The sequence below is a fragment of the Chanos chanos genome, chromosome 13 (genome assembly GCF_902362185.1).
Source record: "Chanos chanos chromosome 13, fChaCha1.1, whole genome shotgun sequence".
NCBI lineage: Eukaryota > Metazoa > Chordata > Actinopteri > Gonorynchiformes > Chanidae > Chanos > Chanos chanos.
The window spans coordinates 8,051,912-8,066,267 of record NC_044507.1 but is presented as its reverse complement, the minus strand read 5'-3'; the positions used below and the strand labels follow the sequence as shown (position 1 = coordinate 8,066,267).

Genomic DNA, 14,356 nt, shown 5'->3' with positions numbered 1-14,356 from the left:
CTGAGTGATAATGTGGACAGAACTTTACCTCACATACCTTTGAATGACCAAAGAGATAGAAAAATAATAAACACATATCTATTTTAGTGGTTTAAAGTTTTGCATTGTTTTCATTTCACACCTTGTGAGGCTACAAGAGTATGTTTTAAAAAACTGTGTTGATGTCATCACATCACATTATCTGCACTTTATTCCAGACAATGCATACCTAAAGAATGTTTTAATGACAACGGAGCTTTATGCTATGGAACTTATTGTCTGGTAAGGGGTCACTTAAGCCTGTTTGTCACGTTTGAAAAATGCTCTGTGGTCCCATTTAAGTTTTATTAAAACGATTTTAATTACAACATGTCTTTTGTGTCTTGTAACTTCTTCGCAGTCCCTCCTTACACTATTAATCTCATATGCAGATATTTAAAGCACTCTGAATCAACTGAATATAACTGCACTGGGTTTATTCGTTTAGTTTGTCTTATGTTTCTAACGTTAAAACACGGCAGATCGTTGCTGTGGGTAACGGAAGCGTGCTCTTGCTATATTGTCAATTAGCCAATTTAGTTAGCCAACAGAGTGAAACGTATTGCTAACGTATTGTTAGCTATCCTAATATGCTCATATAGAGTAAGTTAAATCAGACATCTCTTCAGTTTTAGAAATCTGTTAATATATTTTAGTCCGAATTTACTGAAATATATTTCGCAGTAAAGTGGGGCTTGGTATTTTACTAGCCAACTTAAATGTACATCTATGTTATGCATTTAGCACTCCTAAACGACCCAACCGCAGGGTAACGCTAGCAAGGCTATTCTTAGCTAATTTAGCATAAATTGATACAGGATGAATTAATATGTTCTAAAGGGGCTCGATAGGTCGCATTGTAAACAAAAACGTTTTGAATGAAATGAAATGTTGGCAGTTACTCACTGTTAATTTTCTGATGCTCATTTGTTATGCCTACCAGAGAAATGTAAGCTTAATAAGCAAAGTAGTTAACAAGTCGATGCCTTTTACATTGAATTAATACAGGTTGCAGCATAAAATTCCTTGAGTTAAAGCATGTTGTGGTTGAGGTGCTCGGTGATACTACTCTGTGCCACGATTTCTGTGAGTACTGCACTGTATTCTAAAATGAATCCAGCTGAGAAGCGTTTTGCTGCCCACTGACTCTGGCCTCTAAACTTTATCAATTTTTTCCTTTACAACTAGTATTTCTTAAATAAAAAGAATTTCCACACGTCTCTGTCACTTCAGTCATGTTGTAAAAGATAAAATGCGTCAAACACAGTCCACTAAATTTCTTCTGTGATCAACAGCTTGGTTGTAACAAATTGTAATACAACTACACTACGTTTTGTTGTTGCATTCAGTGCTTGTCCTCTGTATCTCAGGTCAGTGGATTTGCACTCCTCAGTTTGGGTGTGTGGGTGTTGTATGGAGTAAGCACATTTGTCGTGGTTCTAGAGCCATATTCTGCCCAGCTCACCAATATCAGCTACATATGCATAGGTCTGGGAGCAATACTATTTCTTAGTGGCCTCACCGGCTGCTGCGGGGCCTGGAATGAGAATCGCTGCTTGATCATGCTGGTGAGAGAAAGAGGGAGGAAGTACTTTGCTTGACTGTACATTTGCTGACCTTTGAGGAACTGATTGTTGGTGGTGGTTCTTTTTCCTTTTGTAGTTCTGTGTCATAATGACGATGCTGTTTCTGGTACAAATTGTCAGCACTGTTTTCATAATGGCGTACAGAGAATTGGTAAGAGTTTATTTATTTTCTGGTGACTCATTTTCTTAATTTAATTGTAATCTACCATCACTGTATGGTATATATGATTGTCAAATTAAGAATCTTTTAGAATATTTTATAGAATAGAATTTTGTGAGGTCTTTAATCGTAAAGCTCAAATATCTAGGCTTGCTATAGAGATGACTCTCGCTTCTCTGCTGACCGAGAAAAACTGTAAACTTGCACAATGAATATCAATTTTTAAGTGTCCGTGCCCTCAGTTTTCATAAAGAACTGGGCCATTATTGTAACTTCAGTGTGTCTGTACATGTTTCGGTTTCATAATCGACTTTGTTGTTCCTTGCATTTAGCCTAACTCAAAGTCCTCTACTGTCATTTCTGCCACTCAAATTGTGTGTTTTAGGTGGGTCTAATGGTGCGCCAGGCCTTTAAGACATCTCTAAAGGAATTCTATATGGGTCCAGGTGCAACTGATCCTGTCTCCATTGCATGGAACACTGTAATGATCAAAGTGAGACTCCATGCCAGTGTACTGGCTCAGCTGCTATGTTCTGTACATAACATATTCCATATTCAGGTCCCTTTCAGCCATGGTTTTGCTGATATTTTTTTGAGTTCCACTGTATTGATGCCACTTAAATGAGAATCCCTGTATAGATAATATGCTGTCATGTCATCCAGCTTGTGTGTGTTGTAGCAGAAAGTCTTCATATGGGTATACAACACTCTGATAAATATGGACTAAAAGTATGTAATGTTGAACTCTGCATTTCTGTCTTCTCTGTAGTTTAAATGTTGTGGTTTTGAGAATTCCACTGCAGACTTCAGGAACTCTGTGTTCAGCTCAACAACAGGGCAGCTGTATCCCAGAACATGCTGTGTGAACAAGATACAGCCCGAGTGTGATGGAGTCAGTGTTGTCCCTCATCTCATCCAACCTAAGGTGGTGTCAGTTATTCCGTCTTACAGCCCTGGGTCGGCTTTCTGCATAGCCAACCAAAGTGTATGTGCATCTGTCATAGAAGACGTGTAAATGCTATCTGTAAAATGAACGCTAAAATTACATTTTATCTGATAATAACAGTAACTGACTGTCCATTAAGCCCTCTACCCTTAATTATTACATAATTATATTTTATTAATTATATTAATTATAACATTAGGCGAGCTTGCACTTCTAGTCCAACTGTCGCACTGAAATAACTGCATGGGTTCAAGAAATCACCACATATGTTAAATTGCTTTTGTGAAAATTACTCATATAATAGTGGGGTTAATTTAATTTAGCTATCTTTTACCAATTAGAACACTGAGTAATGTCAGTAAAAACTCAGTTAACATCACAAGCACAAAGCATTTGATGTAGTTTGGCTAGTATCTAGCAATAGTAAAATATGATCTTAAGGGAAATACTGGTCTTTAACATTGATCTTGACATTTATACTGCTAAACGCACTTTATTTTGCTGGTTGTTTATTAAAGATTACCAAACATGTTATTGCTCATTATTATTTACTTATTACTTACTTATTATTTATTATTTTTACTTTTGCTTAACTGTTACTTTATTTTCAGAGCTGTTTTGGCACAGTGATAGCAGCAATTCAAGAGCAGAGTGCAATGCTGGGAGCAACAGGAGGAGGTATATGTATTCTAGAGGTAAAGTCAGACATATGTATTCTAGCAGTAAAGCACAGACATATGTATTCTAGAGGTAAACCTCAGGCATCTGTATTCTAGAGGCAGAGCTCAGGCATATGTATTCTAGAGGTAAACCTCAGGCATCTGTATTCTGGAGGCAGAGCTCAGGCATATGTATTCTAGAGGCAGAGCTCAGACATGTGCATTCTAGAGGCAGAGCTCAGACATGTGTATTCTAGAGGTAAACCTCAGGCATCTGTATTCTGGAGGCAGAGCTCAGGCATATGTATTCTAGAGGCAGAGCTCAGACATGTGTATTCTAGAGGCAGAGCTCAGACATGTGTATTCTAGAGGTAAAACTCAGGCATATGTATTCTAGAGGCAGAGCTCAGACATGTGCATTCTAGAGGCAGAGCTCAGACATGTGTATTCTAGAGGTAAAACTCAGGCATATGTATTCTAGAGGCAGATCTGAGGTATGTCTATTATAGGGAAAAAGGTATTTTAGGTTATTACAGTTTTATTAGATAATATTAAACAATTCTTGTGTATAATATTTATTACAGCTCTGCAATTACATTTAGTTCAGCTATAATAACTGTGGAAATGTCTTAAAAAATGTTACAGATGTAAATGTGTCATAGAATATCACAGTGTCATAGTATGTGTATTTTAGAGACAGAACTGAGAGTGCGTTTTAGTGAGGATAGAGTGTGTGATACAGTCAAACATTTATATCAAACATTTAACAAATGTGTTTATCACATTTAGTGCATTATTGTACAATTTGTGGCCACATAATTTGTGTTGTTTAAAGTATATTACATAACAAATATTAATAATAAACATGTGTAGTATAGTCTTGTAACTGTTTAATAACCATGTGACTCTTATGACTTGAACTGTCTGAGGGTTTTGTTACAAGGATACTGTGTGTTTTTATCTCTGTGTTTCAGTTGGCAGCCATGTGCCTGGCCATGACTTTGTTTGTGAAACTGAGCGTTATGCAGTACAGTCACAGTGAAGGACGAGCACCGTAGCACACTAACCTATCAACAGAATAATGCCTAATGATAAAAAACCACCGGCCATTCAAAACTACATCGCCTTATTTTAAATTCTACTGGATTGTTCTTTGTGTCATGCTCAGAATGCTCATTTGAAATCCAGTTAAGAAAAAGAAAACAACAACAACAACTTAGCGTTGTGTGTATTTGCAGGGTTTGAGATTCTGTGTGACATACTTGTCAGTTTGAAAGCAAATGACTGAGCCCATTCTTCCCTTTGTTTCATGTGTTGATCTTTACCGGCAGAATGGCAACATAGCCGTACTTTGTACCTACATTACAAGCGATTTAAATAAATTTTTAATTTACCTTACTTTTCAGCCTCAATTGTCTCTGAGTATCGCAACCACTGCCCCCCCCCCCTTTTAAAGTTGAACATAGTCTGCTATTATCTAATGGTTTTAACAGGCCATTAGCCTGACTAGCCTGTTTCACCGTTACTGGAATCCTTGTAGTGAATTCATATTCTAATATTGTATTTTGTTACTTTAAGCAGTAAACCTTGTCATAAAACATTTGCAACGAAGCATAAATGTTCCTCAAATAATAACTAACATCTGACAAATTCAGAATTAAACTAAGATAGAAATCTTGCCTCATGCTTGTTTAGCACAAGTATATTTCTAACTTGTGGTGCAATACTGGCATATTTTCAGACACATAACTTTATAGCATATTAAATGAGTAATAAATGTAGTTAACAGACTTATTTTTGCTCCAACTTTGGGACATGTATTCTCATATACTGAGTTTCATCTGTCACCAAATTGCGCATTAGAGGCGCTCTTTCTGATCTGTAGTCAGTTAATGTAAGGAAATGTTCATTTTAGAATACTCCGGTGCTGTAGGTGGCTGTAAAGCCTTATAATTGGATACGATGTCTGTGTCAGAACCCAATGAAAAAGAGCAGGATAACACGTATGGATTTAGTACGTGTAACACCACGCTACCTCTTGGGTTTTTGGTTTTTGTGTCGTGAATGCGGGCGCACGCATGTTTGTGCATTGTGAGGTGAGATTTCAAGTCAGTGTCATTGGGCCAGAGATGTATCTCTGTGAAAACTGAGTGGATGAGTGATGGCTCCAAAAATCTTTCTTTTTTTTTCTTCTTTTTTTTAACATTTTGGACAAAACAAAGATTATTCCAGATTATGTATAAGTGGCGAATATAAGGCGCTGGTTTTATTAAGTCTAGGAGGACCTGCTGTAGACAAGCTGTCTGAGACTGCAGTTCACAACGTAAGGCCTCAACGCAGAAGTGTTGTAAGTTCAAAAGTTGGGAAACTTTTAAAACAAATATCTGCATAGAACACTCACTCACTCATTATTTAAGCTGTTTATCCCAGTTAGGGTTGTGGGGGGTTGCTGGAGGCTATCCCAGCATTCATTGGGCAAAAGCCCCATTCATTGGACAGGTCACCAGTCCTTTGCAGGGCAGACACACAGACAAACACGTTCACACCTAGGGGCAATTTAGTATCTCCAATTCGCCTGACTTGCATGTCTTTGTGGGAGGACACTGGAGCTCCTGGAGGAAACCCACACAGACACAGGGAGAACGCGCAAACTCCACACAAAAGGGACCCTGGCCATCCGGCTAGGAATCAAACCCGGGACCTTCTTGCTGTGAGGCGATAGTGCTACCCACCGCGACACCATGCGCCCCTCTGTCTAAAACATATATATATATATCTATTTATGTTTTAGGAAATTACATGTAGGTGTTGTGATGGGGCAGCTGATCACCAGCACCTGCTGGGATATCCAGTGTCATTTTTTTGGTCACTCTAAACAGATTGTCCAGTGAAATCACGCAACCATCTGAAAAGATTCTACCCACCGCCAAGTGATAGTCTTCACTGTCACAGCAGCAGTGGAATCCTCTGGCAGAGGATGTCTTCCACACACACTGTAATTAAACAGTAATTTATGTTTTGTTGTTAAAAAAAAAAAAAGAGTATGTGTGGTTTAAGCCTGGCCCACTGTTAGAGCCCACTGCTGTGTATCCAGTGCAGTGTTGGGAGTAGGTGCTGTGCTACAGTAGTGCAGGTTCACCCTCAGTTAACTCCTCTCTGTGTTGTCAGAGGAGAAGTGAGGTTTCTCACCTGCCAGAGAACACAAAACAATATCATGTAGCTGACTAAAGTAACACACAGCACACCATAATGTAGACCTTGCAATGTATATGAGGGTAAGAACACTGCCCTGCAAATGCTCCAATGAAAATAGACTGTGAACAAATGTTTATGCATAGCCAGATTTATTTGAGGGTTTATCAGAGGGTTGTAGCTTACCCAAGAATAATGAGGACATCTTATTAGTGGGTCCTGAAATCACTGTTAGTGCACCCAAAAGGGGTAGTCGTGGCCGAGTGGTTAAGGCGATGGACTAGAAATCCATTGGGGTTTCCCCGCGCAGGTTCAAATCCTGCCGACTACGTTGGCCTGCTTCAAGCTGTTGCCATGGGCAGGCAGTTGAGAAGCACGGTTGCTGCTCATGGCCAGTCAGCCAGGTGTGCACAAGGTGCCTTATTCTTTCTGACTGAGATTGAGGTACAGCTTCAACCCCAGAGCTGTGAAGTCACTAGCCCCTCACACTCTAGTTTTAAGTCTAAATACTGTAAAACTGTAATAACTGTAACTTCCTACCGCTGACCTCTTCTTTTTTGCACATGTAGCATACTTGGAATAAACACAACTATATATCTATATATTTCTAGACCTATATATAATCACTTCACAAAGACACTTCCTATATGTTGATGATATATGCTGTTAATTTTGTACACTCTGTTCCACAGTACTGCTGCTACAGTTTACAGTTGCACTACCTCTGCCCTTGCAGTGTATTACCAGCACTACCCTCTATATTTGCACTGTGTTGTCTTACACTTTCAATGCCCTTTTCTTGTAATAGTAGCTGTATTTGAGCTGTTTTATGTTGTGAATGTAACACTTGTGGGATGCTTAGCTTAATTCAGCCAATTTACTTACTACTCAATCTGTAAAATGTGTTTAATTCAATTTTGCTGTGTCTTAGGTTTTACTTGCACATTGAACTGATATTTATGTGTTGTTTACTACTGAGTAGAGGGAGGCATCTTTAAACAACCTAAGCTGTAACCCAAGTAGGTAAGACACAGCACACTTTTCGTTGCACCTCATGGGGACTAATTACCAATTTCTACAGACTCTGCTTGTTAAAGGAGGGACATTTAGACTGAAACAGTCTGATTAATGTTATACAATTGTTATATGAATTGTCTGATGTTCCTTTGCAGGTTTTTAGGGTAACAGGAGGAGCAGTTAGGCTTCACTGACTACCGTCAGTTTGGGACAGAGCCTTTGACTCTGATTCTGATTTTTCTAACAAATCAAAACCCATTTCCTTTCTACATAAATATAGACATTCATGTTTCTGGATTTTTCAATCCTGCATACAAATAATACTTGTGTTGTCAGTGTTGAGTTATAAATTAATATTTTAAATGTTTTTAGTCCATAACTGCCTATACATTTGTCCAAATTTCACATGTCCCCACATTCTGCAATAAACTAAACATGAATCTTTTTTGGGATGTTCTTTGGACTTTTTAAAAATCAAGATGCAAAGGTCCTTATTTATGTTTTTATATCCAAATTTGTGCCAAATCGTAGAATGCATGCATTTTTAATGTAAGCTGAAAAGATGAAACGTGAAATTTGTGAAATAATCAAGTTTTGCCTGTAATACCTGTTTCCCCCCTTTTATTGTATGCATGTCTGTTAATAAATCCCCAAACATTTAACCGAAATTATGTACTTGCATTTCAGAAAACACAATTAATTAGTTGATGGATTTTCAACTAAAATCATTCTCGTCGTAACTCAATATCAGAATCTCATACATACAAACACACTAATTTTAATGATAAAAGCTGGTGGAGGAGACTGGTTTAGCAGACTTTCAGCAGTAGTTTACACCAGAGCCGTTGAGTTTACACGGCTCTGGTTTACACGTTTGAGTGGGAACTGTTTACCGTTTGCCTGGTTCCCACTACGACGGTGTAGAGTCCCAGTGACTGCTGCCTGGCAACCACAGTCTCCATGATGTCAACATAACAGAACTGAGTAGTTTCTGAGCTAACGTTAAGTTAAATGGAAGACAGTGGTTCATTCGTAATTTTTTTTTAAAAAGATTGGTTATTTTGTTTAGTTTATTAACGATTTGGGAATTTTAAAAAGTCATTCATTTTTTTTTAACGAAGCAACTTCAGAAACACCATTTTGTCATTTGGAGTTCGATGCACAGTCTTGTGTGGGAAGAGTAGCGGGTAGTTCAGGTTTGGCTGTCTGATTGACCACATCCGTTTACATTTAGCTATGGTAAGACCCGTGGCTTGTTTGTTTTTGTTGTTTCAGGCCAGCATGTTTTCTAAAAGTGCACAGGGTTTTTCTAACGATTAACATTAGAGAACAACAAAAAAATAACATAAAACACGTCACATTTTAATCAAAGCGAAATGCCAACATGTCACAAAGTGTATGTCGCCTGAAAACCACGTTGCAGTCAAAGAAAAAAACAAAAAAGAAAACAACAACAAAACAAACAAACAAAAAACTAAACAAACTCATTTCCTCAAAGAAACTAATAATTTTGAGAATGACATAACATAACATAACATAACATAACATAATATAACATTTGTTCTCCAGTTATACTATGCAACTAACTCTGAGACAATTTTGTGGCTAGATTCTGTCTAGGATAAAACCAGCAGTTGGTGGAGAGATTGCAGTCAACAAGAAAGTCAGAGGGAAGAAGTCGCGTCTAGTTGAGGATTATCTTGAACAGAGAGACTACCTGGGAGCCATCACATTACTGGAGGTAGCCAATAAAGCCCCTGTAAACATTTTTACCTCTGTGCATTTTTTCTATCTATCTATCTATCTATCTATCTATAGACTTATATATCTATTTATCTATCTGTCTTTACAAATATAAGCCTGTGCCTTTCATGGTCAGTTTCAGCGCAGTGTTGGGGACAAGGTTGAGGATGCAGACCTCTGGTTGGCATACTGTGCGTTCCATCTTGGAGACTACCGCAGAGCCATGGAGGTACAGTTAATACTAACACAGACAAAACTAATAAATACTTTTCTACAGGCAACATTGATAGCATACATGTATTTCTCACTTTATTTATTGTTGCAAGATCTGTTGCTGGTTTGATCTTTTTCTCTGTAGGAGTACCAGGCCCTGACAGAAAGGCCTGGCTGTTCTCCTGATGTTTGGGTGTACTTGGCCTGCACACTTTTCTTTCTTGGCCTTTATAAGGACGCAGAGGAGGCTGCACTTAAGGGTAACGTCCGAGTCCCTTACTACATCTCAGCTCATTCACAGTGATCCACTACATTTCAACATTCACTATATCTCAACTCAGTGACTCTGATCCAACACATCCTCTCTAAAATGTAATGTTCACTATTGACTTGGCCCATTGACTGTGATCCATTACATTCCAGCTCATTCCGTGTGGCTCAGTACAACTCCGCTCATTCATTTTAATCCCCTGGATCTTTAGCCTGTAATGTCTGTAGTTCTAGAACCGTAATACGCTTTTTATCTTGTTTGTCCAGCTCCCAAAAGTCAGCTGCAGAATCGACTGCTGTTCCACGTAGCACATAAGGTCAGGGCTTTTTAATACTCTATTTTAATGATCAGTTTTCCACCCAAATTGAAGTTTATTTAAAAAATTTTTTTTTTCTTTCTAAATGTTCTGTTCCATTTCTTAGCTGTAAGTGAGTGACATGTTCAGTCAGTACTTTTGCTCTCTCAGACTGACTGCTGTTCACCTCCCTGTGTTTGATCTCTCTTGTCGTTGAACTGCATGTTCAGTTCAGTGATGAGAAGAAACTGATGGGCTTCCATCAGAACCTGGAGGATGTGACTGAAGATCAGCTCAGTCTGGCCTCTATCCACTACATGCGCTCCCACTATCAAGAGGCCATTGACATCTACAAACGGGTCTTACTGCAGAACAGGTGATCAGCGCACAGAGAATTTAATCTCGAATGAACCTGAAGATGAAGGGCTTGAGAGAGGCTACTGTAGAGTTTAAGTTATTTGTTAGTATTCAGTGTTCTTACTAAAAGAGTATTAGAGAGAGTAAAAGAGAGTGAGAGAGAGAGAGAGCAAAGGAGAGGGCGTGAGAGAGAGAGGCACTTTCTCTAACAGAGCCAGAGACAAGATAATGAATGCTATTGTTCCCATTGAGACAGAGAGAGGAGGACGTTCCCCAGTGATAAAGATGTGGACTTTATGTGCAGGTGAGAGAAACAGAGACAGGCAGAGAGAGAAACAGACTGACAGAGTGATCTGAGCAGCTAATCAGGCGAATGTGAATCTAGCAGTGTGATGGGACATACCACTGACCAAGCATACATCATCACACGAGATAGTTTAGCGGAGAAATCTAGACCGTTTAGTCCAAAATCTTGGTCTAGCCGTTTTTTAGTCTAATGGTCTAGGGAAATCGAGATCATTTAGAACAGCAGAGTGTTTGCTTCGTTGACATGCTAATGTTTGCTCTGGTTTGTACTGAAGGGACTTCCTGGCACTGAATGTGTATGTGGCTCTGTGCTACTATAAACTGGATTACTATGATGTATCTCAGGAGGTGCTAGCAGTTTACCTGCACAGTGTTCCAGACTCAACTATCGCACTGAACCTCAAAGCCTGCAACCATTTTAGGCTTTACAATGGCAAAGCAGCAGAGGTAACAGCACACTAGCCACCATCACACTCAATAAGCAGACATTTCATACAATAGCAAATAGCTGTATATTCTCCTTCTTTTACTCCATGTAGGCAGAGCTGAAGAATTTAATGAACATCTCCTCTTCATCTAATCAATATGCGAAAGAGCTAATCAAACACAATCTGGTGAGAAAAATCTGCACTTGAATGTTGAGTGCTTCATTGACTTGAAGCAATGGCTTTTTGGATGTGTATATGAATTTTTCTTTCTTTTTTTTTTTTTCAGGTTGTGTTTCGGGGTGGGGAAGGTGCTTTGCAAGTACTTCCTGCTCTTGTTGATGTCATCCCTGAAGCTCGACTCAACCTGGTCATTTATTACCTCAGACAAGGTGTGTATATGCCTAAACATTTTCCCCCTTTTTGAGAAACATTAACTGTAGGAGGCTGTTACTGAACGTATTTGGGGAAGTATGATATCAGAGAAATGGAAAAACTTCCATATGTTTTTTGTGTGGAGTGTAACAGAAAGCACATTTGCCATGTCTTTCTCACAGATGATGTTCGGGCAGCCTACAGTCTCATGAAAGATGTTGAACCTACCACTCCACAGGTTCAGTTCTCTACAGTTCTATAGCCAGCATTAAAATTGTTAGCATTTAAAAGGTGCCTGTCACATAGGTAACTAGATCCAAGGTCTCATTCCTCCAGACTCATTCCTATTTTAACTGGCATAGTGTATTTGGCCTGATCATTCCATTGGCTAGTTACTGCTCAGATCTGGTGCCTCCTCCCTTGGTAGTTTTAGAAGTGGTAGTCACATACGTTAACCCATTGGCTCCAGCTTATACTATATCTCCCTCAGTCGGGGTCAGGGAAATTCTGGTTTGTTACTCATCATCTTATGAGTGTGTATTCCGCTGCCTCTGGCAAGGTTCGTATAGATGTAGGTGGAAGGTGTTCAGTATATGCAGTTAGTGTATGTGCACTAAAGTTTTCCACTCCTTTCTCAGGAATACATTCTGAAAGGAGTTGTGAATGCTGCCCTTGGACAAGAGATGGACTCAGTGAGTAGCATTACTTTAGTGTTAGTATTTGGTAAAATAGCCTAACTAACTATACAGTTATGTTACAGTTGTTACGCTGTATGTTTTTTTTCATTGTAGAGAGATCATTTGAATATCGCCAAACAGTTCTTCCAGTTAGTTGGCGGCTCAGCCAGTGAATGTGGTAGGTGCTTCTAATACCACAGTACAGTATTCTACAGCATACATTGTGACCCTTGTCTGTGGTTGTGATTGTCAAAGGCTATTTTGGACACCTTTCCTTTGTATCTCAGACACCATTCCCGGCAGACAGTGCATGGCCTCGTTCTTCTTCCTGCTCAGGCAGTTTGAAGATGTGCTAATTTACCTGAACTCAGTCAAGGTCAGAACACTCATGCATTCACTGTCAGTCAGAATAGACTGGAACATTGATAACAGAGTAGAATTTAGAACGCGCACATTATTACTGTCAGTCATTATACTCACACTAATCCTGTCACCATCCTCTACTCTTAACAGAGCTATTTCTACAGCGATGACGCCTTCAACTTCAACTATGCTCAGGCCAAAGCTGCTGGGGGAAACTATAGGGAGGCAGAGGAGGTGTACAATCCTGCATAACTCAGCCATTCAGTATCTCAACTTGGTTACCTTTTCTTCTCCAAATGTAAAATTTCTGTCTTACAAAGAGTTTTCTCCTTCTCAGATTTTCCTGAAGATTCAGAGCGAAAAGATAAAAAATGACTATGTGTACCTAAGCTGGTTGGCACGATGCTGTACGTATTTCACCTACTCTCTTAGATATAGAAACGTGAGCACCTATGCTTTATCAGCTATTTTTAATAGAGAATTGAGACTGTTGTGTGTTTATAAATCAGCCACGCTCCTCTCTCTCTTTCTCAGACATCATGAACCAGAAGTCTCGGATGGCGTGGGAGCTCTATCGGAAACTGGAGACTTCAGCTGAGTCCTTCAGCTTGCTTCAGCTCATTGCCAATGACTGCTACAAGGTCAGAGCACAGTATGTCTTCTTTAGGCAGCTCATGCACAACCTGGCCTCAGCAGACACAGTCTTAATATCTTATAACCATTTCAAGCGAAACAGACAAAATGATATTTAATTTACAATGAACTTCCAAGCAGCTCCATTCTGTCAGTGTGCATGTGTGCGTGTATGCGTGTGTATGTGTGCGCGTGTGTACAGAATGTGCTATATTATAACATTTACATTGTTGCTCTCTCATGGCTGTAGATGGGGCAGTTCTACTACGCTGCAAAAGCATTTGATGTTCTGGAGCATCTTGATCCAAGCCCAGAATACTGGGAGGGCAAAATAGGAGCTTGTGTTGGGATATTTCAGCTAATTCTGGCACGCCGCGAGCCTCGGTAATAAACGCCTATAACACTGCTGTTACACTATCACAAGAGTATTACAGTGTGCTTTGAGTCATCCCAGATATACTCGGCTTGTTATATGCAGCCATGGTGTGACACAGTGTTACGCTGATACGGAGCGAGCTTATCTATCTCATTGGGAGCTGCTTCTCCAACGCATTCTTATTGATCTAACCTTACATATTTCAGCCCCTGGCTTTGAAACTTCATCAAAGCTCTCAGGCTAACTGTCACACTCAGGACAAAGGGGAAAAATCTCATTTTACTAAAAACCATGAAATTACAGGAGCAAGCAGCTGTAAATGTAATAGAACGTATTAAGCATGAAAAACAAATTGTGCAATTTAATCGTGTCAGTGTCAGAGATCTTCTGTTAACAGTGCTAACACTGTCTTTTTTTCTTTGCGTGTGATTTTGAGCGTTGTTATGTTTTTTTTTTTTGTAAAAGGGAAAGACTAAAGGAGGTTGTTCAGTGGCTCACAATCTCAGGAAACCCACAAGTGGAATACATCATGAGAATTCTGAAGAAATGGGCGAAAGACAACAGACTTTCTCTTGATTACTGAACAGCTTTATTTCATGAAGCATGGATTCAGATGAAATCTATCCTTAAAGAAACTCAAGTCTTCTTGAAGAAATGCAGCAGCATAGCTCAAAGTGCCAGCTTGTTATGTGTTGGCTGTTGTATACAATGTAATTATTTTTCTTGACCAGTGTTTCATTCACA

At 39.2% G+C, this 14,356-nt stretch overlaps 2 protein-coding genes and 1 non-coding gene across 3 annotated transcripts; all 3 read left to right on the top strand.

Annotated features, from left to right (window-relative positions):
* The first annotated feature begins 1,056 nt into the window (after positions 1–1,056).
* LOC115826718 (tetraspanin-16-like) lies at positions 1,057–4,427 on the top strand. Its single transcript, XM_030790602.1, has 7 exons — positions 1,057–1,104; positions 1,389–1,586; positions 1,681–1,755; positions 2,150–2,257; positions 2,534–2,689; positions 3,322–3,405; positions 4,344–4,427. Exons 1-7 carry the CDS (start codon positions 1,057–1,059, stop codon positions 4,425–4,427), a joined length of 753 nt encoding a protein of 250 aa, XP_030646462.1.
* A 2,383-nt stretch (positions 4,428–6,810) lies between these two features.
* On the top strand, positions 6,811–6,892 carry trnas-aga (transfer RNA serine (anticodon AGA)). Its single transcript has one exon. It is a non-coding gene; the product is annotated as a tRNA-Ser (tRNA).
* A 23-nt stretch (positions 6,893–6,915) lies between these two features.
* Positions 6,916–14,195, top strand: LOC115826717 (intraflagellar transport protein 56-like). Its single transcript, XM_030790601.1, has 18 exons — positions 6,916–7,005; positions 9,188–9,319; positions 9,458–9,550; positions 9,680–9,794; positions 10,072–10,121; positions 10,331–10,476; positions 11,039–11,210; positions 11,303–11,377; positions 11,478–11,580; positions 11,746–11,801; positions 12,202–12,255; positions 12,355–12,418; positions 12,528–12,616; positions 12,754–12,837; positions 12,941–13,010; positions 13,138–13,244; positions 13,487–13,620; positions 14,078–14,195. Exons 1-18 carry the CDS (start codon positions 6,916–6,918, stop codon positions 14,193–14,195), a joined length of 1,752 nt encoding a protein of 583 aa, XP_030646461.1.
* Positions 14,196–14,356: the final 161 nt, after the last annotated feature.